The sequence below is a fragment of the Aquarana catesbeiana genome, linkage group LG05 (assembly GCF_042186555.1).
Source record: "Aquarana catesbeiana isolate 2022-GZ linkage group LG05, ASM4218655v1, whole genome shotgun sequence".
NCBI classification, from domain to species: domain Eukaryota; kingdom Metazoa; phylum Chordata; class Amphibia; order Anura; family Ranidae; genus Aquarana; species Aquarana catesbeiana.
The window spans coordinates 496,366,242-496,392,804 of record NC_133328.1 but is presented as its reverse complement, the minus strand read 5'-3'; the positions used below and the strand labels follow the sequence as shown (position 1 = coordinate 496,392,804).

Here is a 26,563-nt window from a genome sequence, read left to right as displayed (position 1 = left end):
GACTGTCTGTAAAAATTAGGAACAACGGTCTGGCAATCACCTGATTGCAGAATACCTCTTCACTTTTTCTGTATACTTGGTATAATTCTCAGTATCTGTTCTTCTGTATGTATGGATGATGCATTGTACCCCTGTCTTGTGCTGTGTGCTTGGTGTAATTCTCAGTATCTGTTCTTCTTCTGTATATATGAACACTGAACAGTGGTATTTATTTTGTTCTATATGCTGGGTGTAGTTGTAAGTATGTATTTCGTCTGCACTGACTCTGCACAGTACCTCTACTCTTGCACCTCAGGAGTAATTTGTGAAATGTTTTCTTTTTTCTGAAATAGCAAATGCACTGTACAACTTCCCATATAAGTAGCTGCTTATAATTGGAGCACATACAGTATCTCACAAAAGTGGTGTACACCCCTCATATTTTTGTAAATATTTGATTATATCTTTTCATGTGACAATACTGAAGAATTGACACTTTGCTACAATGTAAAGTAGTGAGTGTACAGCTTGTATAACCGTGTAATTTTGCTGCCCCCTCAAAATAACTTAACACACAGCCATTCATGTCTAAACTGCTGGCAACAAAAGTGAGTACACCCCTAAGTGAAAATGTCCAAATTGGACCATATTAGCCATTTTCCCTCCTAGTGTCATGTGACTCGTCAAGGTCTCAGGTCTGAATGGGGAGCAGGTGTGTTAAATTTGATGTTATCGCTTTCACTCTCTCATACTGGTCACTAGAAGTTCAACATGGCACCTCATGGCAAAAAACTCTCTGAGGATCTGAAAAGAAGAATTGTTGTTCTACATAAAGATGGCCTAGGCTGTAAGAAGTTTGCCAAGACCCTAAAACTGAGCTGCAGCACGGTGGCCAAGACCATACAGTGGTTTAACAGGACAAGTTCCACTCAGAACAGGCCTCGCCATGGTCGACCAAAGAAGTTGAGTGCATGTGCTCAGTGTCATATTCAGAGGTTGTCTTTGGGAAATAGACGTATGAGTGCTACCAGTATTGCTGCAGAGGTTGAAGGGGGGGGGGGGTCAGCCTGTCAGTGCTCAGACCGTACGCCGCACACTGCATCAAATTGGTCTGCAACCAGCAATACTGGCAGCACTCATACGTGTCTATTTCCCAAAGACAACCTCTGGATAAGACGCTGAGCAGGTGCACTCAACTCCTTTGGTCGACCATGGCGAGGCCTGTTCTGAGTGAAACCTGTCCTGTTAAACCACTGTATGGTCTTGGTCACTGTGCTGCAGCTCAGTTTCAGGGTCTTGGCAATCTTCTTATAGCCTAGGCCATCTTTATGTAGAGCAGCAAATATTTTTTTCAGATCCTCAGAGAGTTCTTTGCCATGAGGTGCTATGTTGAACTTCCAGTGACTAGTATGAGAGAGTGAGAGCGATAATACCAAATTTCACACATCTGCTCCCCATTAACACCTGAGACCTTGACGAGTCACATGACACTGGGGAGGGAAAATAGCTAATTCAGCCCAATTTAGACATTTTCACTTAGGGGTGTACTCACTTTTGTTGCCAGCAGTTTAGACATTAATGGCTGTGTGTTAAGTTATTTTGAGGGTGCAGCTAAATTACACGGTTATACAAGCTGTACACTCACTACTTTACATTGTAGCAAAGTGTCAATTCTTCAGTATTGTCACATGAAAAGATATAATCAAATATTTACAAAAATATGAGGGGTGTACTCACTTTTGTGAGATAGCGTATATGGTTCACTTATTATGTATGTTTTACAGTCATTGTTAAAATTATTTTTTTTTTCTGCACATTACTCTCGGTATACAGAGTGCATATTCTTTAGTCTCTGTTTTATTTACATTTTAAGAGCAGTTGCACAGTGGCACAGTGGCTCTCCATCACTGTTGTTCAATGTATATTTAATTAAATGCACCCTCCTAGTAGTGCTATATAGGCTGAAATATAGATATAAATTATTATATAGTGGTTTCTCAGTGTAATGACGATGTGTGGTCTGTCTATCCAATTGTTAGTTTAGATAACCAGTAGCTCTGTTTTGGAAACTTTCCTGTACCTTTTATGGTGTCTCTTGCAGGTGTCCATTTTTAGATATGTCAATAGATGGTAACCATACATGCTATAAGGGAGCACTTTTTCATATACACAGTTAGTGATAGCAGTAGTGTGTCCCAGTGTAGCCTCCTGTTATCCAGAATGGTGAAATCCAATAGTTGTAGGATACACACAGCAATTTTGACATTGTTTTTTTTATGTGTACATAACAATTATTGTGCATCAGTGTTTTATTATTTATTTATTTTTTTATATTTAAAGTATGTACTTTAAATAAATGAATGTCATCAAAAGTCCAAGTCAGGCCAAAACTATCTTTTTTGATGTAGATAGAGTAGGAAAGACATGGAACCCTATTTAGATTTTAATTGCTTCAGTTGGGAAGATTGCCACTCAGTTTTTGCGTCATTGACACCCTATCACAACCTGTTACAGTTTGTCACTGGGATAGGAAGTGGGTGAAAATTTACCCAATGGGGACACAGAAAGCAAAAAAAAAAACACGTTAAACATTAAAACCCAGTGACAAGTTTTGGCTGGAGTTGAACTTCAAATTTTTATATATATATATATATATATATATATTATAGAGCCTGGGGTCTAAGATACCTTATTCTGTAGCTGCATGGGTGAGAGGGGGGCTCTGCCATTGACTAAGCACACACAAGATGTCTGCTTTCTTTTTATACTATTCCCCGCCCCCACCACAGTAAATATTACCCTATTATCCCAGAGAAAATAAATGTTCTATTGAAGGCAATATGCTGTCTGCTTTTTTGCTTTTTTGCATAGATTTAGGATAGCATTGGCAGTAACAGTGGGTGGGAACACTCAAAGTGGGCAGAAAAAGAGTTAGGAATTATGGCAGGGAAGACTTGCTGTTGGAGTATCCAGGACACGCAAGAAACTAGGGGTTTAAGAAGGATGTGTTGAATTGGAGAGACTCCACAGAAGGCTAACAAAGCTAATAAGGGGGCTAGGGGACTTCAAGTTATAAGGAATGACTACAATTATTAGACATTTTCTTCCTGGAGAAGAGACGCTTAAGAGAGGATATGAGCACAATATACAAATCTTTGAATAGTGCCTCTAACATTGGGTGGAAATTATTTAGCCAACAGTCCATAAAAAAGACAGTCAACCACAATGAAGTTGGATGAGAAGTTGTTCTATCTCAAACTGTGTAAGGGTTTCTTTACTGTTAGAGCAGTGGGGATGTGGAACTCTCTTCCACAATTGGTGGTGTCAGTGGGGATAAATTCAAAAATCTTTTTTTGATATGGAAAATAGTAGTCACGCGCACACACACACCCTCAAGTTGAATTTGATGGACTTGTGTTTTTATTCAGCTGTATTTCCCTTGCCGAGCAGGCTCACATTAGTGGAAAAAACAGGAAAAACCAATATCTATATCACCTGTATGCAACAGAAAAGAATGTGGTCCTCTGATTAATCTTATCGTAAGGAACTGTCCTGAATGGGTAGGTGACAATGAAAAGCTAATCTGTCTTTTTTTTTTTCTCAGTCTCCAGCACATAGCTACTCCAGCTATGACTCTGGTAAAAATGAAAGTGTAGGTGGTTGCGGTGAAGATCTGTCTTTGAATCGAGGGGATGACGATGAAGATGACCACGATGACCATGAGGATGTAGAGAAGGCAACTGAAGCAGATGGCGTGGAAGCAGAACGCTTGAAAGCTTTTAATGTAAGGAATAAAAATGGGTGAAATATAATGATTCTGAAGTCAATGGGTGGATTTGAAGAAAAATGTTTTAAAATTAAAACTTTTTAATTTAGAAACATAGTAGTTATTGGCCATGGTTCCTTTGTGATTATAATGCTGTTTTCCATATTTTTATTTAGTACAGTGGTTTGCTTTGCTGTCGAACAAGCCAGGGATTATGATGTGAATTGAGCCAATGGCATTATGGAACATTTTATTCTTCTGTCTATTCATTTTTTTTTCACTTTTTTATTTAGTTATGCTTCTTGTTTGCATGTAATATATATATATTTTCTGTATTTTGGTCAAGAAATTTCAAGCAGAAAAAAAAGCCTGAAAAAATACAGGTAGACCCCTAGAATTGTATAAAAATGAATCCTTAATCCTAAAACAGATTCCCAAAATAGACATTATTTCAGGTACCTGTTTTATATTTTTGTTGTTTTCTGTTAAATAAGGTACAGATTGGTGAATACAAGTGTGCTAGTATTTGACAGTTATGTTCCAGCAAACTCACCCTCCGTTCCAAAATTTTGACTGCAACATTTTGCTAAAGCAAATTTTGGTAACTTGATTGTTGAAGCACTTAGATGAACAGAAAAGACTCAGCATACAGGCAGATAATGAATAGCAGAAGTTTAGATCATCTCCTTTGCTGCATGTGAGCTGAGGTCTTTGCTTTACAGTGATGTTCTAAATGGGAAGAGCAGCTGCACGGGGAAAGTTTGAATTGTATTTAGAGGAAAATAACAGTATGCATAGAACCCTAATGCACAGCAAATGCTTTGGAGCTAAGTGTCGATATTCAAAAAAAATTTGCTTTAAGGGCATATCTTTAATGCCTACAAATAGTTAAATATGTATGCCATTTGCTCTGGAAATAAATTGTATAAAGCTGTACACCACATAAACGTAAAGTATAAGTATGTTTTTACCCTGTAGAAAATTGTAGAGCTTTAGAATGGTGGGAAATGTGGGGTGTGGTGAGAATTACAGTCAGTATAAGGTACAGGATCAGTGTCTCTTTGAGCCCTGCACTTAAAGTGCACCTGTGTCCAGATTATGGACATTAAATTATTTACATATTCTTAACAAACAGTAAAGAGGCTTTAAAACGTGCTACCTCTTACCTTTCTAGGTGCTTTTAATATAAAGTTATTCATTCTCAAAGATTTTCAAAGTTTGCAACAAAAACTCTGAAGTGCGGTTCCAGTCCTTTTCTAACCGCTTAGAAACACGTGTTGTGTGTTTACATTAGGGGGCTGACATCCTGCCAAGATTCTGTTCTCATAGAAAAACACAATGCCTGTGTTGTAAACTTGAAATTAATTTCTCCACACTGCTTATAGATACAGAGAGCAATTAGGGTTTGTTTTAAAAATCCTTAACTGCTTGATGAGAATCTGTAAACTATTGCACAGGTTCACTTGTGATCTTGATGTTCAGGACACTATGTATTGATGTGCATTTTTAAAGCTTTTTATATAACATTAGCCATATTTAAACAGCAGTAGGTGTGACAGGTGAGCATGCCTTTTAAAATCTGGTAATATAACAAGAGCCAGGATTAAATCCCACTTCCAGCCAAAATCTTTTATATCATCTTGTGTAGAATAAGGAAGGGTTAGAACATCTTTTGGAAGTTATTGGCATATGTGTTTTCCTATTTGGGAGATGTCCCCTCACATTCTTCCAGGACAGGAAGGAATGAAAAATCTCTCCAGCGGGGATAAAGTCAAAATTATCTTTATAATGTAAGGAAGCGTTTCAACCTCTGAGGATGTTTTTCTTGCTGTCTATACTTCATAGTCTGAGTAATGCCCCCAATCCCCATTTCTTGTATGGGTCTCAGAGGAACAGGAATATTTTCCCAATGCTGTCACAGACAGAAATAAAAACCTGACAAAAAGTTTAATTACTTTCTACTTTATGCAAAACTAAAAAAAATTAGGTAAGGCACCCCTTACCTAATTACTGTCTATGTCATATAATGACTGTCCTAACAAGCTTTGCTGTCAGAGACCCTGGCCTGAGATAAATCTTTACCTTTTGATAATAAAAAGTAAGGTCCTAAAGTGTGCAAGCTTTAATTAATTGCCGTTTTTAGTTTTATACTTTCATTTACCCCATTTGCCTTAGGGAATGTGCACAATGTTTTTGTTTCCTGTGTTGCAGTCGTGTTTGTGTTGTGTGCTTTATTCTCTGTGAATGTCTGTGCCTGTGGTTTGATTTAGGAGTATAAACTCAATGCAGAACACATTACAAAAAGTTTCCAAAGTATGCTTTTTTTTGGGATTCCTTTTTCTTTGCATCATTAATAGTTTATTGTCTGCTGGTGTATCCCATTATTATTTTCACCAGGAAGTGTTCTCGGTTTAGAATGATGTATCTCTGTATATACATTATTGTTTTCATGGAAAGTCTCTACTCCTGTCTCTGTGGAAGGTGTGGTAGTAAGACGAGAGACAAGAGCAGCCCCTCCAATCCCTTCTCCTCTGTCTCTCTCTTACCAACAGATGTTTGTCAGGCTGTTTGTAGATGAAAACTTGGACCGAATGGTCCCTATCTCTAAGCAGCCCAAAGAAAAGATCCAGGCAATCATTGACTCATGCAGGCGACAATTTCCTGAGTACCAAGAGCGTGCCAGAAAACGTATACGCACTTACCTCAAGTCCTGCAGGCGGATGAAAAGAAGTGGTTTTGAGATGGTGAGTTTTGACGTAAAATCAAGCCCATCAGAAACCCCATATGTAATTCATGGCACTATTTTGTTTTCATCTTAGTGTCTTTATTTTTATCCCCAGTGCAATCAGATCAAAACATTATTTTATTTTTTGTAATCCTCTCATCATTCCTGAAGTTTACCCCATTTGACCCTTGAACAGAAACCACCTGTGCCTTATTATTCATCAGGGCTGTCTTGTTTTTCCAGTTTAAGGTAACTTTTGTTTAGATAATTGTACTGACCAACCTGCAACTAGCTACATTTTGGATTGCTTTTAAATGTGCCAGCAGTAGTTTCATGGGAATTGGCACAGATTTTTATTTTGGTTGCCTTTAATAGCATGTTTCTCCTTTACTCCCTGCTTCGTGTTGTAACAATAAAATAGACTCTGTATAAAACCCAACATAGGATTAAACATGCTGGAAAGTATGTGCAGACTATGAACTGTTTGAACATGGAACACCACTTTGTGGAATTTTAGACAGAAGCCTTACTCCAGGTACCAGTATTTTCATATTCTAGAGCTTTAAGTAAGTGGTTACCTCAGAAGTGTAGTAAATGAATCTCAGATTTGTAGAGAAAGATTTAAAATTAGTCTTTTTATTTAAGCTGGATAGTACAGCTCCTACTACAAGTCTGCAACCTCAGCATTGCATGCACGATAGACATTGCCGCTGGTGTTGTGTCTTCGCACATCTTTACACTTGGCCACTCAAAAAATTCTTCACTGGTGTTTGGAGTTGGGCTTTAACTTGACACTAAAAAAAAAAAAAAAAAAAAAACCTATTCATATATGTATTCCTAACTTAAAAAGTACCTTCTATTGCTCTCAGCCTTCTCCAGATTATTTTCTTTTTTGCTGCTGTGATATGACTTCCTGTTAGTGGGTGGCTATATTTGTTCTCCATGGTCCTACTATATATAGGAAGATAGCCACCCTCTCTTGCTCATTCCCAAGATGGACTAGGGGCTTTGGATTATAAAATATGGGATATGTAGTTTGCACAGAGCAGTGCACATGACCGTAACTAACGTGCACAGCTCATTGCCAACAAACACAAGGTAAAAGGAGAGGCTTGAGAACTTACAGAGGACATTACAAGGAGGCAGAAAAACATAGTAAAAAAGATTTCATCAAAAATATTTTACAGGGCCATTAAAGGAGAAGTATGGGATTTAAAAAAAATGTGATTAAATGTGAGTTTAGAGATAGACTGAAGGATATCATATTGTGAGTGCTATGGACCACAAGGCAAGCTTGGTATAGTATTACTACCTTACTATACACTTAAGGATGTACAGAGTCCCTAGTTAGGTAGAATAATTTTTTCCTATCTGTAAAGTGCCAGGTTCTCATCTAAACTTCATGCTATTCTGCTATACAGTGAATATATAATATTATAAAGCACTAGAACATAAATGGCTATTTAAGGCTGGTTCACACTGTCTTTGGATGCGGCTCACAGCAGGAGTCCAGTGCGTCCCTGTTCTCCATTTCAGGGACAAATTTTTACCTTAATTCGGACCTGAAACTGAGCCAAAGACGCACAGGACCCTTGTGCCATCCTCTCCGTGGCCAAAACGGAGCTGTGTGAACCGGCTGCATTGAGAGCCGGTCACAGTCTCCTGTTATGCGAATTTGATGCAGGGAAACTTTCATCCAATTCACATCAGTGTGAATCCAGCCTTAAACATTAAGTGACAAGACACTACAATCATTAACTTTGCATTTAGTGTTCATTATCTTTTTTGGTGATGTGTCTATTTTTTTCTGAAGTATACAGTACATCTTGTCCAGAAGGAAATTTTCATAGTCTTACTGCCATAGGTGTCTATCTATTGTATCAGCATGTCTTAGTTCCAACAATGCATGTCTTACTTCTTCCAAATAAAGATTGAACATTTCTCACTGAGATCATCCTTTAATTTAGATGGGTAACAATGCTAAATTAATGTGCATTAAGTGTTGTCATCAATTCATCCATCCTGCACATTCCTGCTGGAGTACAGAAGGATGTCCTAAGAATGCATCAATTGTTATGTAGCAACGTCATCCCAAGTTTAGTAATGCCTATTGCCATGTCTCCTTTATTGATTGACAGCACAGTCCAGAGCATTGGAGGATTTCCAGTCATATGATTGCCAAAAAGGGAGGATAAGAGCAGGTAGTTTTGTAATCCCAGGAAGATGACATCCAGGCACCACTAGTAACCTCCCTTTACCAATATAAACTTTAAAGTATACCTAACACCATAGCACCAAAACATTCCAATAGAATGGGGAATGGTTTACACCCCTGTATTATTTTTTTGCCATCTATGTCATATTGGAGACATTTCTTTTTACTTCCTACCCTGTATTGTAGACAGCAAGAAGTGAGAAGAAATGTGATTAACCACTTCAGCCCCGGAAGACTTGACCCCCTTCCTGACCAGAGCACTTTTTACAATTCGGCACTGCGTCGCTTTAACTGACAATTGCGTGGTCATGCGACGCTGTACCCAAACAAAATTTGCATCCTTTTTTTCCCACAAATAGAGATTTCTTGTGGTGGTATTTGATCACCTCTACGGTTTTTATTTTTTGCGCTATAAACAAAAAAAGCAACAATTTTGAAAAAAATAAAAAATAAATATCCCCAAAATAAAATATCCCAATTTTTTAAAACAAACTTCTTCATCAGTTTAGGCCAATATGTATTTTTCTACATATTTTTGGTAAAAAAATGGTTTTCACAAAAGTTATAGCATCTACAAACTAAGGGAAAGATGTACTGGATTTTTATGGCATTTTTATTATTATTATTGTTTTTACTAGTAATGGTGGTAATCTGCGACTTTTAGTGGTACTGCAACATTGCGACGGACAGATCAGACACTTTTGACACATTTTTGGGACCAATGACATTTATACAGCGATCAGTGCTATAAATATGCACTGATTACTGTATAAATGTCACTGGCGGGGCAGGGGTTAACACTAGGGGGCGATTAAGGGGTTAAGTGTGTGTTCCCTCAGTATGTTCTAACTGTATGGGGATAGGACTGACTAGGGGAGAAGACATATCGTTGTTAATACTTAGTAGGAAGAAAGAACATGTCTCCTCTCCCCTGACAGAACAGGGAGGGATTTGTGTGTTGACACACACAAATCCCTGCGCTGGCTGTCGTGCACACGATCGCGTGTGGCCTCTGTCGGCTCTTAAAGGGAACCCCGTACCCGTATGGGGTTTCGCGCGCAGGGGGGGCCATTCTGCCCCCCCCCCCGTAAAAAGGTGTGAGCCGGCCAGGAACCGATTAAAGTGATGTTCTGGTGACAGCTGTGTAAGGAAATTTTCAAGTGTTGCCATTGAAGAAGTTCCCTTAATTCCAACTTAAATTTTGGGAATTTTCCTCACTTCCAGTTTCGATAACTGTAGGAACCAGAACAAATAGAAAGAATGAGTTTCTCTAGTGGGGGTGCAGACAGCAGTAAAGACATGGCAGGAGCTATAACTTGGTCAAAAGTTATAGCTTTAAATACAATTTAGGGGCCAGTTCACAACTGAATCACACAGGAATGTGGTCCGCGTTCCGGTGCGATTCCTGTGTGGTGCAAATCACTCTGGATCGCACCAAAAGTAGTAGTAGCATGTACTACTTTTCAAAAATACACTGCACCAGATTGCATGGTATTGCGGGTTTCCCGAACTGCATCCTAAGGGCTGAAATCAGGTGACTGATGTTTTTTTGAAAACGTATAAAATGGTTCTGTTAAAGGAATTGTGCTCTGCAAGCAATAATGCTTACATTCATTTTAAATGATACCAGCAAGTCTGGAGTTATATATTGTTTTAAATCATGCATGTTCTTCTCTACATTGATCTTGGGTAGGGCTGTACAGAAGTCAACAAATTGACTAAATGTTTTGTACGTTATTTCACATTATTGAGCCTGAATAATGATTCACACTGGTCCATTTCCTGAGTTCAATTTGAATATGCTTTAATTTCTATTCTTTGTAACATGGGGTAACGTAGCATGTTGATGAACAATATCAAAATAACATCCTTGTGGTTTTCTGTTGAAGCATTGCAATTTTACTCAAGCATAAATTGTCAGGTTTAATAGCATGATGAGTAAACAATTTAAATGGAAGACAAAGAGAATCACCAAGCAGAAAATGAATCGTTTGAAGTAAAACAGTTTATAATAAACATGACTGCAGGCTTGTATGAGGCAAAATTGTATGTGGAGCATGTGAGGATAGTTCAGAGGGCTGTGCTGTGTGCATGGGGACATTCCAATTATAATTATATCATTTTTTAATTGTAACCTTTTAGGGATCACATTGCTATGAGTGCTTTGTTTACTGATACTGTAGCTTCCAGTATATCCTCTACAACTGGGATCCTGATGATTTCTTAAGAGGGAAGTAGAAGAGACTATGCAAATATCATTTTTGTTAATTTATTCAAGACTTTTAGATGAAATCAAAGTCAAATATCTCAGTTATGAAAGATGGCCTTGATGACAATGGCACTATATGGACTTGCATTTAAAAATGAGCACAAATTTACAGTGTAATGCCCCGTACACACGGTCGGATTTTCCGACGGAAAATGTGCGATCAGAGCTTGTTGTCGGAAATTCCGACCGTGTGTGGGCTCCATCGGACATTTTCCATCGGATTTTCCGACACACAAAGTTTGAGAGCAGGCTACAAAATTTTCCAACAATAAAATCCGATCGCGTCAATTCCGACCGTGTGTGGCCAATTCCGATGCACAAAGTGCCACGCATGCTCAGAAGAAATTCCGAGACGGGACAGCTCGGTCTGGTAAAATTAGCGTTCAGAATGGATACAGCACTTTCGACACGCTGCAGTGTTTTAAATTGTTTAATACAGCGCACTCTCTTCTTCTTTATAATGTGAGAAGAATGAAGTAGTTTGCTGCTCATATTCACACAGACTTCTCACAAACTTCTTTCTTTATTATTTATCGTGATTCCCTCAATATATTTTAATTTGTCACATCTGACCAAATTTCTTTTTTGTTGTTTTATTTTTGTTTTGTATTTTTTTCAAGGCTGATGTTTTTTTTTATTTTTTGGGGGTTTTACTTCATAATATTTTTGTGTGTGTTTTGTGTGTCAAGTTACCACAACACCATTGATATCTTGTATTATTTAATCTCAAGGAGATTGTTTGGTGTTGGTGTCCCTTGTTAATTTCACATTGTAGTTTTGAAATGTACCTGCCTCCTCACAAACAAACTGTCCTTTTTGAAGGAAAACACACATAGGCCAGTATAATTGAAACAAAAAATCCTTTAATAAGGGCTCACAACCAAACAAAGAGGGAGGCAACGCTGGAGAAACAGCAGAAATTGGCGAAGCCTTTGGCCCCCAGGGCACACATCAATTATTTTACTGCAAAATTGATCGCCTTAGATGTCCATATATAAGGGAGTGCAGTCTGGTCTAGAAGTCCAAGAGATCATGAAAGCAGCAGATGACATGTATGTCCCCAGGATGTGGTCATACAAGAGCCTGCATCTTTTGCCAGACCAGACTGAACCCAGGCCATCACTCTCTGGTCTTCCTTCCACGCTTCCTTCCACGCTGTGGCTGTGGTGGTGGAGTTGTGGCAGGAGGAGGAGGATGTTCCAACTCACTCAGGTGGGTATTGGGTGTGATTTCGCCCCTCATCCCCTTAGTTAAGACTTTATAAAGAAGGTCCTCACACAGCTGGCGTTGGCCCTCCTGCATGCCCTGCAGTTTGATGGTAGCCATGCAGGCAAAGGCCTCTTCAGGAGTGGGGGTGGCTCTGAGGGACGCAGAAGCCTCCTGAATGAGCCTGAGCGCTGAATCCTGCACGTGACTCCCCTTCCTGGGTCTTTTCGTTGGAAGGCGGAGGGGAGGAACCTGTGATTCGGTTAGGCTCCTACTGGTCCCAGGCTTCTCCTGGCTGCCACTTACCTCCGCCTCCTCCTGGCTGCCACATTCCACAGCCTCCTCCTATGTGCCACATTCCAGAGCCTCGTCCTGGCTGAGGTCTTCCTGTGTATGAAAAAGGGACATCGTTTTAGTTTTTCTTCAGCAATCACACACAATTTTCATCTCATGACTGTTGCAAATGGAATGTTAACAAATATAACAGACTATCATTCTGAGCCCAGCATTTTTCATTCTTGTCCCAATTATTTGTGCCCACTACTGTCTATTGATATGTAAAACACTTTATTAAATCAGCAATTAGTGATCAATAATAACATCTAGTAAACATCATTTATTTATTGACCAGAAATCTGTCGAAGAATGCTATATCTGACTCCAGCTGGGCTCCTCCACTTCTTCCTGGCTGGAAGTCCCAGGTTGGACATCGGAAGCCTCAGCTGGGGTGGAAGGAAGTGTGGAAGGAAGAGTGGAAGGAAGGGTTGAGAGGGATTCCCTGACTCCAGTCTGGTCTGACAGAAATCTGCAGTCTCTCATAGTACCACAGCCTGGGGACATAAATGTCATCTGCTGCAGCTCCAGATCTCTGGGAATCCGTGACCTTCTTGCGCTCCCTTAGATAAGTGCTCCTCAGACCACCAATTTTGGCTTTTAAATAGGGGATGGTTGCCGTGGGGACCACCGGCTTCACCAACTCCAGCAGTTTCTCCTGCGCTGCCTGCCTCTTTTGTTTATTATTGTATTGGGGGTGTTTGACCTGACACAGACAGGGCTGCTCCCTGTATTTGTCTATGAACAGGGGGAGGAAGTTGTGGTCATTGAAGCCATCCATTTTATTTGCAAGACACAACACGACAAACCCTAATGTCAGGCAAAACTCTCCTAATCTTGTTACAATATAGGCCTCAATCTAGAAGCAGTATAGGCCCAAGTTTAGATCTTACCTTCGTTATCACGATCGGCGCTTCCGATACTCCTTCCTCCGCTCCCAGATCGCATGCACTATGCACGCGTGTTACGCTTTATACACACTGCGCATGTGTGAAACTCCGCCCGCCCCTGACGTTCTTTCTATTCTATTCCCCGCCCCTTCTCGTTCGGCGCAGTGGGGGAAGAGCACATGGTGGAGACACAGCAGGTGCGTGCTAATTACAGCAACGAGGAGGAGGAGGAAAGCCCGGAGCCAGAAACGTCATGATCCAGAAGGAGACGATTTAAGGCATCAAATATGTCCTTTGGGGAGATGTTGGATATGGTCGACATCCTGAAGAAGGCCGACTATGACGGGAAGTATGGACCTTACCCCAACCCCAACGTCAGAAAGGCCAAGATAATGGCGAAAGTGGTCAAGAGTCTGCACCGGAATTTCGGGGTACGACGATCGAAAGATCAGCTCAGGAAGCGGTGGTCGGACCTCAAATTAAGAGAGCACGAGCAGTACAGAAGGATCCGGAGAGTGCTGCAAAAAAGTAAGTAGTTGTGCTATGTTCCTATTCTTTATGTTTATTACGTTTGTGATGCTCCATGTGCTTTTCTTAACTGTTCTCCAGTTTAAAATGGCAACTTTCATGTTCATGGCCACATTATTCGTTCGTAGAAAACATTGTTCGTTCGGCCTAGAAAACACGATTGTTTTGGCCATATGCATTTGCCCACATTTTTTAGGGCCTACTTGTCTGAAACTAATTTGGTTGTGTAGATGGGTTTGTTACCAAAATGAAATTCAAACTAGATTCTGTGTAAGGAGAGGACACTCAGCAGCTGTTTACACATTTGGACGCTGGAGCACTAGTGTGGGACACAAGAACACCCTTTTTATTAGGGGGTCCCACACAGGTGCTCCAGTGTATATTATAGGGGTGTCTCCATCTGTGAAGCTTGTACAAAACAGGTACGTATTGAAGCTTGACAAAGGACAAGAAAAATGGACATCTTGGAACATCTTGGAACTCTGCCAAAACAGACAATTGTACCCCACTTCCAAGCAATGTTTCATATTTATAGTTCTGCCATCAAATATCTGTGTGCTAAGTATACCTATTTTTTTTTACATAGGGGAGAAAAGACTCGGAGGACACCCCTCATCTGAGGAGACCCTAGACCCCCCACCTCTGGAAGAAGGGGAAATCCACCCAAGCCAAGCAGAGCAGAAGGAGGAAGACATAGTGGAAATTGTCACCACAACAGGTGAGTGTCTGCGACCACAGGCTCAGGTAAGAGATGGATGCCGGCATATTTATAATACATGGTGTGTTTTTGTTTCTATCTTTTTAGGTGATCATGATGTTGTGGATCCAGATCCTTTCACCTCGGAAAGTGCACAGATCCTGATCGGGGAGATCATGGGGTGTAATAGGGACTTGGAAAACATCCTTAAAAACATCAACAATGTTCAACAAAAAATTAAGAACATCATTGATGTTTTAGGGAGAGTTTAAAACCCCTCAAAATCCCTTTTTTTTTGCGCTTTTTGTGAGCTAAAAATTTTTACAATTTTTTGACATATTTGCGAAAAGCCAAATTTTGAAGAGGCACACAGTGTGTCAACATGTGCTATCTGCCACCACGGGAGAGCAATGGACACGTTTTGGGGGTGCAACCCCTTCCTCAACAATAAAGTAGCTGTGAGGAAGGGGTTGCACCCCAAAAACACGTCCCTTGATCCCCCGTGATGGCAGGTAGCACATGGTGACAATCGGCAATTGGTGTGCATCTTCAAAATTTGGCTTTTCTAGAGGTGACTTCACCCCATCTGAACGCAATATCAAACACAGTTTGTAAATACTCATGTCTGATATTGCCTTCAAGTTCTACCAAATGTGAACTTTGTAAGTTCAAGATTTGTGTCTTTCTTGTTGGTTTGTTTTAAAAACCTTTTCTAAATGCACATGTGATTGTGCTGGTATTAAAAAGATTGTTAATCAAGAATGTGTGGATTATTGTTTCAACGCTCCAACACTTTTGTGGTGCTCTAATTGGTGTTTTCTGTGACAATGGGTGTTATTTCCTAAGGACAAATCCACTTTGCACTACAAGTGCAGTTTCAACTGCACTTGTAGTGCAAAGTGTCTTTGCCTTTAGTAAGGTTACACAATCACGCCATTTTCAGGACTCATCACATTTCTGTCAGGGTCAGCTAAAAGAAACACAAGCAGTAAATGTCACCAAAGATTTGAGTAGTTATTTGTTTTTTTTATTTGAAAAAGGTTTCAGACATTGTCTGGCATATTGATGGCCCCCCTACCCGCAAAGAATTCAAGGTTTCTTAGCCGGACATCACGGGCACTCGGGGGGGGGGGGCAAGCCAGGACGGCCACTTTCAAGCGCTGTCAGGGTTGTTTCATTTTGAATTCCAGCCTCAGCCCCAACTGAGCCAGCATAGTTGGCAGAATGTTGCCGTAAAAAGTTGTGTAGAACACAGCACGCCAGGATAATATGATTCAGTTTATACTCCGCCATATGTATGGGTGTAAAAAATAGGCGGAACCGGCTGGCCATGATTCCAAACGTGTTCTCCACCACTCTTCTGGCTCTGGCTCGTCGGGGTCCGTCAGCAAAGGCATATGACAGAACTGGTCATGCTGAAGCAACCAATTCTTGGTCCATTAACTCCTCCCCACCCTGTTCATGGACTGGACTTGTGTCAAGGTCAGGACCTCAACACCAAGCCCCCGCACAACGGCTGCTCAGAACGAAGTAACAGAATGCTCTGAAGAACAGCAAGGCCTGTGAAGAGCGACCTGAAAAACAGTAACGAGCAGACAAGATCGCACTGAATAGTACAATACGAACTGACTGCACGCACTGAAGAGCAGATACAAACCCACAAGCACAAACTGAACAGCAGAAAACGATCTGAAAACCACGAGTCTGAAAAAGCGCGAATCGTCTCTCACCAAACTTTTACTAACACGAGATTAGCAAAGGGAGCCCAAAGGGTGCCGCGCTTGGTTCTGAACTGGCCTTTTCTAGTCTCGTTGTACGTGTTGTACGTCACCGCGTTCTTGGCGATCGGAAATTCCGACAACTTTGTCTGACCGTGTGTATGCAAAACAACTTTGAGCCTACATCCGTCGGAAAAAATCCATGGATTTTGTTGTCAGAATGTCCGATCAATGTCCGATCGTGTGTACGGGCATAACAGTTATTTGTCTGATATGTTTCTGATTTGTATATAGTGTTGTAGATCGTAAGGGCATATTACAGTAAAACCCAAGGTAAATTGCTAACTACTCATTGAAATACATATACAGTATTTTTAAAGTTTTACTTCTAAAAGTATTTGTTATTTTGTAGAGCCAAACTTGAGATTTGCACATATTTTGTACAGACAGATGGGTGACATGTGTAGTTCCTGAATGAGAAATTCCTCTTCCTGGTTCGGCAATGCAGCTTTCTATGTAACTATTCCACTTATAACCTCCCCATTGGACAGTAAATCAGCATCATCAGTTCTTCCAGAGAGCTGACCTAGGATGCAATAAACTTGCTCAGGATGCTAAAGCAAAAATTATTCATGTAGGGAGATCTCTTAAGCCCCATACACACTATTACGGTAGATTTTCTGCAGATTTCTGTCATCAGATTTACCAAAACCATGTAGTGCAAGGGCCTGCCTGCTTGCATACAAATTGAAACTCTTAAGGTTTGACCTCATATTATATGGTTTGGTTAACTCTGAAGACAAAAATCTGCAGAAAATGTAATAGTGTGTATGGGGTCTTATCCTGATGTAGAATAAATGTACCGCTCAAGTAAATCATCCATTGCCGTATATCCTCTGGAGTTTCTGTCTTCTGGAGATCACCAAGCCCTACCACTGCTATAATTGAGTTTTACACATTTTGCTGCAAGCAGAGGAATCTCCATGGCATTGTACACCCCACAATACTCACCCACCAACCTGTAAAAATAACAAAGGTTAACTATAAAAGGAGGCTTGAATGAACATCCATTCGCTGACAGGAACGCCTGGAGATCCAAACATGGATTGGATACTTAAATCCTGCTGAAAAGATTGCCAGCAAACACACCTTTGACAGCTGCTGTCAGTTCTTCCCAGAAACTGCCGTCCCCTTTCTTCCAGCTTTTTTGCTTGTAAAAGTTGAGAAGAGTGACCTGAAATAGAAAAAAGTGAGAGCCAGAAACAACCCACAACCATTTGAAATAATTAGCTTTATTTTATTTGGTTTAACAGTGTGCACAGAACTCCCATTGTTATGAGGCCATTTCATACATTTTGTGGCCCTAACAAATGACCAACAAATGAATTCTCCAAAATGAAAAACAAATGAAGGACTAATACTACGCTATTATGGCCATGCCAGGTGGTCATCCAGCAGATCTAATTGAATCAATGAATATTCAGCCCATCACCTGCTCAGGATTAAAATGTTTGAGAACTTTCAACAAAAATGTTTTTTACACTACTTTAGAAGACTGTAGAAAAATAAAAGCCAAAGAGATATGGTCCTTTCATTGAAATGAAAAACCTGCTTCGGGTGAAGAAACATTTATGTCTAGAAGTAAGAATGGCTTACACTCATGTGTATAGCTTCATAGTAATGTAATAGTAATGTATTGTATTTGCTATTTAGATCATTTGAAGTAAAAATGCAGCAAAAACATTTTTACTAGTAGAAAATAGCAGAATAGGACAGCTAGGGAAATGGTTGGCAGTTCGGTCTGTTTTTCATCACTACCTGTATCCACTATGGAGAGATTGCCTCTCTCCACTTATCCCGATGACCATTGTCAATGGAACACAAAGGAAAAATCCTAAATTTTACAGTCGTCACTGGAAAGCGAGGGGAAATTTTCCAACTGAGACAAATGTCCTTGTGACAAATAATATGTGGAGTTTCTTCCCACATTGAGAACATTTACACTTATTAGCTGCCATGTTTTGAAGACAGGAAGCGAAGGAAAGACAGACCATAACAAGGCCCTTACTGATGTTTCTAACTCTTTCTTACTATATAGAAAATCCAATAAAAAGCTAAGGCCTATGTGTGGTCTTGTGTATTTTTCTTATCGTACATCACAGGACACAGAGCCATAGTAGTTACTATGTGGGTTATAGGCCACCTTCAGATGATGGACACTGGCACGCCCTAAGATAAAAAGTGCACTCCCTATATAACCCCTCCCACTACTGGGAGTATCTCAGTTTTTTCGCCAGTGTCTAAGGTGTTGGTCACGAGTAAAGATGTGCTGAGCTCCACTGGAGCAATCCTTGCTGGGGCTAGCCATGCAGCCGGATCCATTCAAAGTGTCTTTTAGGCCGAATTGAATGGTACCCGGGCCTCGTGTCCGAAGAAACAAGGTTTTGCCTCTAAACGCTTCTCTTTTTAGAGAGCTGGACCCCGGGATCTAGTACTTTTGGTAGTAAGACCATAAAGTTTTACTGGCGGTGGTGCTATTACAGGCCAAGGATTGTGGGTTTCCTCGAGGATCCCCAGCTCCTGAAGGTCTGTTGGTTTTACCACAGAAAACCCTGTGGGGGGAAAGGTAAATGGAGTTCTTCTAATAAATTTTTGAATTTTCTTATGAATGTCTCCTTTAGTAAATGTTGTCATGCTTATGTGTCACCACTGGGGGCTGTATAGAGCACATACCTTCTCATGCTTCCTCAGAGAGCTCATGATGTGTCCAGAGCAGCAGCATCCATTTCCTCCAGCCAGCAACAGACCTCCAGTAAGTCTGGGGGGGGGTTCCTCCCCACCAGATGCCCCCACCTGTGCTATTTGCTACCCCTCTTCAAGAGGAAGAAGTACAAAAAAAACGAATGGCACGCCGCACTACTCAGCGGCTTCAAGGCTCTCCTCGCCATTTTCTCCCCTCTCTGTAAGATCTCATAGGACCAGAGGCCTGCGCTCGCGTGGGAAAACTTTTTCTTTTGAAAGAGAGGAGGGGGGCCGTAGGCGACGGAGGGGGCGGGGCTTAGCGTGGTGTTGGCGTCCTTCAACACCCAGCGCAGGAAAGAGTGTTTTTTTTTTTTAAAAAAAAGCACTAGTGTTATTGCTGCAAGCTGTGGAGGGACACAAGAGTGTGAAAGAGGTTGTGACACAAGCATTTTTTTTTAACACATTTACTATTTGCATCAGGCTGAGCGTTAATAGCAGCGGCAGTGGCGGACTATTGCTCAAGCAATGGATGCGATTTCTTTCTGTAGTACCTCAGCTTTGTGCATCGGGCTATATTCAGAAGGGGGGGATGAAACACCCCCCAAAAAAGGAGCTAAAAGGGTCTCCCTCAAGCTATGGAAAGCCTACTCTTCAAATGGCATCCTCCCCTGAGAGGGGGTGGCTGGTCAGAGTGAGCATCGGGGCCATGAAATGTTTTCAACACTGCAGCCCCTGTTCATTTTACTCTTTTTCCTCAGCCATGGTATGTTTTTAAAAGAAGTTTAGCGACTTTAATCGTATCCCAGAGTGGTTAATCGCATCCCAGTGTGGTCAAGTTGCGACAGGTTCTCTTCCATTTTCCTAAGACCCTCAGACTGAGGAACCTAGGGGCAGGAGAAGACGATTCCCTCAGGGGACCGTGGTGAGGCTGATGACTCCTCTTCTGAGCTGTCAATTGCTGGAGATTCAGCTTTCACTATCTGTAAGATTGATGGTATAATTTCTTGCTGAATGATCCGCTCCACATTTATGTACCCTTAACTGAGTATTTGGGTTCGCTAAAGCCTCCTAAAGCTGTGCATGCTTTTTCCTGTCCATTCTTTGTTGGGAAAATTTTTTGTACCTGGAGGATCACCCAGATAAGTTTTATTTTCCATTCTAAAAAGTGTAGAATGTGGAGTATACCAGCAATTAACGCTACTATATCCTTTGTAAGTTTGACTTGTCCAGCAGACATTACTCAAATACTTAGGGATCCAATGGATAAAAGGTTGGAATTCCTATTAAAAAAAACCCACTTTTTTCTCTGGCAGGTTGAGTGTCTCAGCCTGTGCTGACAGTAATTGGTTAATTGTTGAGAAACCAGTTTTAACAGGTGTTTAAGGTTATCCTGCTCAGCAGGTCCAGGAGGCATCTTTATGTTTGCAATAGTTGCTATGACAGATTGCGCCTTCGCTAAGCGTCATGCAAGAAGCTCCTGGCTAGTCTTTCCTTTTGCGGTAAGACAGCTATCTGGGGATATTTTGGATATATCCAAAGAATTTCTAGCAAAAGAAAGATACCCCTTTTGCATTTTAAGTGAAGGAATAATTGTGTTTTTTATTTCAAAGTACCTTCTTCTGTGCCAGGGGCATCAGCCTCCAGGCAGTCACGACGGCCTCCGCCGTCAGGTTCAAAGGGTAATCTTTAGGGTTAACCCCAGGAACAAAACAGGTCTTGAGGGAGGAAGCATACAAGATACTGTAGCCCCCTTATGAGGAGGTACCCCCGCTTGCTCAATAGGGAGAATTTTTCTACAGTTCTCAGGGATCTGACAGAAGGAATGTCAAGATGAATGGAGGACTTCCTCAATAGCTCCAATGTACAAACTGGAGTTCCAAGAATTTCCATCTCCTCGTTTTCTCAGATCAAACGTTCCTAAGGATCCAGAGAAATAGAAATCTTTCTCTCTAGCATTGGACCATCTTTTGGCAAAAAGTATTCATGGTGGCCCCATGTAAGAGCAGAGATTGGGATTGGTTAAATCCAAATGGACATTCTAGATCTCAAAAATCTAAAATTCAATTGCTGAATATAATCTCTCCCTTTTTGCATGAAGAAGCATATCTCCATATGCCTAATTGCTCGCTCACTAGTAATATTTTTCTTTCAAAGTGGAAAATCTGCTTTTTCAGTGTGTAACTCTGCTTTCCATTCTAGCTGCTACACCTCAAGTACAAGGTTCTGGCTCCTTTTCTAGCCAGATTGAGGGCCCAAAGTATAACGATTATGGTTTACCTAGTCGATCTGTTCTTGTTAGACCAGTCGGTAGCCTGCTTAGACCAAAAGTATGGTCACCACATGCGACTACCTGGAATATCTAGGTCGGATTTTCAACCTAGGAGGAATCTTCTTTAAAACATGAAGAAAATACTTGGGTCTGATCATAGGTACACCCAGAAAAGGGTATTCTTACCCCAGGCTAAGATCAGCGCCATAAAGGACTGATCTAGGTAGTCGAAGCAAGATGTTTTTCTCCTATTCAACTTTGCGTGAGGTTATCGGGAAAGATGGTGGCTTCATTCGAGGCCGTTCTTTATGCTCAATCTCATTCTAGACTGCGGCAAAGTAGTATCCTATCGGCTTGAAACAGAGAATTCAAGCTCTATATTCCCAATGTGTCTGACTCCAAAGCCTACGGCCACATCACCCTGATAGCGCTCGATTTCCTCCAATCTTGGAGGCTAAGCAGGGTTGGGCCTGGTTAGTACCCGGATGAAAGACCACCTGGAAATACCAGGTGCTGTAGGCTGAATGCGCCGGAGTCTCAGTTTATGGTTAACATCCAAAAATCTGCGAAGGGGAAAATTCTTCTTTCAGTTACCTGGGAAATAGTTTCAACATATGCCAACCTTTTTTTGTTTAGGTTGGGGGACATCAGTTCTCACTGATTTGTGCATTCCCTCCTATTCTGCCTTCATCCAACTTCTTCACAGGATCAAGCAGGAAGGGAAGTCGTTGATTCTTGTGACCTCCAGCGGGGTCCAGGAAATCTTGGTATGCAGAGATTGTAGAGATGGCAGTAGGGAACCCATGGACCCTACCTTCACGGCCAGACCTTCTCTCGCAAGGTCCGAAGTTCCATCCTACTTTACAAACGATAAATTTAACGGTTTGACTATTGAGGCCCACACTCTGAAGAAGCATGGGCTGTCAGGTTTGGTAGTTTTCTACCTTGGTTTATGCAGAGTCAGCCTCCATGGTTATATATTGTGGAGTCCGGGAAACATATGTCTCCTGGTGTGAAACCAGGAGCTGCACCCCAGGAAATAAGTCTAGGTAGAGTCCTTGATTTTTTCTGCAGATGAGGTGAGAAATAAAGCTGGCCTTGAGTGCTTTCTAAGGACAGGTCTCAGCCTTATCGGTATTATTTCAATGACCACTTGCTTCGCATTCTTTGGTCCATAACTTTATTCAGGCAGTAACTCGGCTTAATCTCCTGTTAAGTAACCCCTGAACCCTTGGGACTTGAATTTAGTTTTGTCGCCATTACAAAACAGCCTTTTTTGGGCCAATACGACATATTCCATTATTTTTTCTGGTAACCATATCTACTGCAAGAAGGGTTATCAGTATTAGCTGCTCTTTCTTGTAAAGAGCCATATTTTTGTGGTTCACAGGGATGAGGTAGTATTGCGTCCTCATCCTAACTTTTTACCAAAGGTAGTATCAGGTTTTTAACTAAACCGGGATTATGTTCTACTGTCCTTTTTCCAGAACCCTGTTCTTTGGAAGAAAAATCATTACTTTTTTTATGTGGTGAGAGCAGTCAATGTCTACCTAAAGGCGATTGCTCAGATTTGGAAAACGGATGTTTTTATTCGTGTTGCCTGAAAGTCCTAAAGGAGGACAGGCAGCATCAATATCTACTATTCTAAATAGATTCGACAAGTAATCGTTCAAGCTTATGGTTAAAGAGGTGGATTCCACCCTCTCAAATCAAAATGCACTCATCTAGGGCTGTTAGTGCTTCCTAGGCAGTGCATCACCAAGCCTCCATGGCTCAAATCTGTAAGGCCCCAACTTGGTCTTCAGACTATACATTTATCAGATTCTATCAAATAGATGTAAAAGGTCATGAGGGTATCGCCTTTTGGCGCAGGGTACTGCAGGCTGCAGTATTAGTCCTCTAGTCTCTTATTGTCCTACTTTTTGTTGTGTATCCCTCCCTTTAGTTGGCATTGCTATGGGACATCCCACATAGTAACTACTGTGGCTCTGTGTCCCATGATGTACAATAAGAAAATAGGATTTTTAAAACAGCTTACCTGTAAAATCCTTTTCTTTGAAGTACATCACGGGACACAGAGGTCCTTCCCTTCTTTGGTATACACGTGTATTGCTTTGCTACAAAACTGAGATACTCCCAGTAGTGGGAGGGGTTATATAGGGAGTGCACTTTTTATCTTAGGGCGTGCCAGTGTCCATCACCTGAAGGTGGCCTGTAACCCACATAGTAACTACTATGGCTCTGTGTCCCGTGATGTACTTCAAAGAAAAGGATTTTACAGGTAAGCTGTTTTAAAAATCCTATTTTTATAGATCACTATCTTGAAGTCAGCCTGTCGTTGGCTTCTTGGTTTGAATGAGACACTTTTCAACAAAGGATTATTCTTAAGCTACTGAGCAAAAAATATCTGTAGTAGTTTAGATCTTACATGATTTCAGCAGTTCAAATAGCTTTTGAGACATAGAGTAAGGCCTTCATTTAACAACACAGTGCAAATTCTCTGATGTATAAATACCCACAGCCACCAGAATTTTTTCTAGATACTTTTTTTATTGGATTTTTTTCATTAAACACATAAAACATACAGTAACATTTCTGGTCTGTTAACCCTGGGTATCAAGGGTACAATGCTGAATATTGCAACTGCATTAAATCATAAGGTACAGAGCAACACAGCTTGCCGCATATCCATTGAAGTTCTAAATTTGATCCCAGACAATAAGCTTCTCTATTTGTCATACAAACTGTAGTAGATAAAACCTATCCACAGTTCAAATTTTAAATGAGTTCAGTGTGGCATTTATTTCCAGAAATCAAACACCTAACTTGTACCCATAACAAGGTTTGTATATTAAGTAGCCTAAAATTACAGGATCATAACATGTACTTGGTTTGGTCAAGAACATTTTATATATATATATATATATATATATATATATATATATATATATATATATATATATATATATATATATATACAGTTCTTTTTTTACCAGGTTGGAAAAAAAGTTTCTGCTGTCAGGTGCCAGTCCTGGCATATGAAGAGTATTATTTACCTGTGCAGGATAGTATTGATTTTGTGGCTCCATTCCTCAAAAGTAGAAGGGTGGGGGAATAACCACTTCAGGGTTGTCAATTTTTGGGCCAAGAACAGGAATGTAGCCGCAGGAACTGTGTCTAGAAGTGTCTCCTGACCTAGAACCCTCAACATACAAAGAAGAGGATCTAGAACAATAGGTATTATACAGCTTTGGGCTCACCTTCACAGCATGCGAAACAGGTCAGCCAGAGCACACAGTTTTTGTGGGGTACAATATACTCTATTTAGTATGAACAGTTGTGTGGGTGAAAAAAAAACATGGGCACTATTTCTAGGGCTCTTTGCCAGCTCCCACCCATGGCCAATCAGATTTTAGCATATGACATTTTAGTGTCGTAGAAATAACAGATGATATCTACATTGGTTGCTGTTGGTTATTGGCTTTAACATATTATTTCTTTCCTTATTAAATAAAAATGTAAGCGGGTAAAGAGTAGGTACATCTTACCCTTTACCCCACTCCATTCTACTGATGATGAGGGGATCAGTGGTGTGATATTTAAGAAATATAAATGTAGGCTTGTCAATGATTGAAAGGAACAATTCAGATGACTCTTGTACTAGTAGGAGATAAAGTAAATATACAAGTGTAAAGAATCTAGGGTACTGGATACCATTATTTTCAAATAACCTCACTTTCACAGCATGTCCTCTCAGGAAAATTATAGCTGAAAGGTTTTAAAATAGGATGAGTGTAGAAAAATGTCCTTATGTAAACCTCTTCTGCCTGAGCTGTTACCAGGAATTGCATAGCTTCGAAAGCTGCCTTTCTCACTCTGAGGATTTAATTTTTTATTTTTACATTTATTTCTGAAGTGCTTTTCAATTAGCACTCTGAGCAGCCCTGACTATTGTTCCTAGTGCAACTCTAAAATTAAGGAATCCAATTAAACAGTTTTGTAGGTAATGTCAGCAACTAAAGGTGAATGAGGGCCAGCAGCCCCCGTAAACTGTACATGACAGCTGAAAGTGCAGAGAAGTACATGGTAAACTTTAATATATCATTCAGATCCTGTTTTGTATGCGCCGGAAAACATTGGCTTTTAAAATAGACTTTGCAGTGTTTATCGCAGTATTCAGCAAAAATAATAGCGGAACTTTGAATAAAATGAAATACTACCTGCCTGGCTGTCATGATGATTCTGTGGCATGAATAATTTTTGATTCACTAACCTAGAACAAAAATGCAGATCAGTAATTCTGACTACTCTGTGACATCACTGTTTTAATAAAGGACTAGTCAAAAACTGCCTCATGTTTATTGTTACGCTACACTTTTTTTGGGGGGGTGAATGGGTAGGGGTACTATGTCCCCCATACTCATTCGCATGAGGGACGGGATCTGGGGGGCCCCCTTTTTTAAAGGGGCTTCCAGATTGTGATAAGCCCCATGCCCGCAGATCCCCACAACCACCACTCAGGGTTGTGGGGAAGAGACTCTTGTCCCTATCAACATGAGGACAAGGTGCTTTGGGGCAGGGGGTCACAGCCCCCCCTGCCCCAAAGCTCCCCCCATGTTGAGGGCATGTGGCCTGGTATGGTTCAGGAGGGGGGGGGGGGCGCCCCCCTTTCCTGGCCTGCAGGGCTGCATGCTCAGATAAGGGTCTGGTATAGATTGGGGGGGACCCCACGCCGTTTTTTAATTTTATTTTTTATACATTTTGCATTGCTAACATTGCCGCTGAGCACATGTTACATGTCACAAGTCAGATCAGTTAAGATGCGATTTCCATTCAATTCTATGGGCTGAAATCAGACAGAAGTCTGACCAAAGTAGTGCAGGAACCTTTTCCAAAGACAGACCGACACAAGTCAGACCAGTTAAGACAGCTCTCGGAAACATTAATTTCTACAGGTCATGAGACTTGTGCTCTCAAAATCGAAGCGTTTGTCGCACCAGTGTGAACTGGGCCTTATGGCGATCTCCTGGCTTCCATATACGCCTTTGAGTTAGTGACCCAGAACAAGTATGACAATAAAGAGCCCTGACTTTACTCTGATCTCAGTTACTACATACTTGTATTGAAAATGTAGAAAAAAAGCTAGATACGGCCAAGCAACTAGCATTTTCAAACAGATGTCATTGAAGACAGAGCCTACTCATTTGTTTCATGATAGATGCTCTT

General features: G+C 40.8%; 1 protein-coding gene and 1 pseudogene across 2 annotated transcripts in view; both read left to right on the top strand.

Annotated features, from left to right (window-relative positions):
- Positions 1-26,563, top strand: part of NOL4 (nucleolar protein 4) — a 428,096-nt gene that overhangs the window by 362,327 nt on the left and 39,206 nt on the right. The window contains exons 7-8 of one of the 2 annotated variants that reach the window (XM_073631541.1): positions 3,584-3,763; positions 6,298-6,489. In XM_073631541.1, the coding sequence (XP_073487642.1) occupies positions 3,584-3,763; positions 6,298-6,489 (372 nt within the window). The remainder of the gene's footprint in view (positions 1-3,583; positions 3,764-6,297; positions 6,490-26,563) is intronic. The other variant, XM_073631542.1, reaches the window with a different exon arrangement.
- Positions 21,741-21,859, top strand: LOC141146344 (5S ribosomal RNA; annotated as a pseudogene).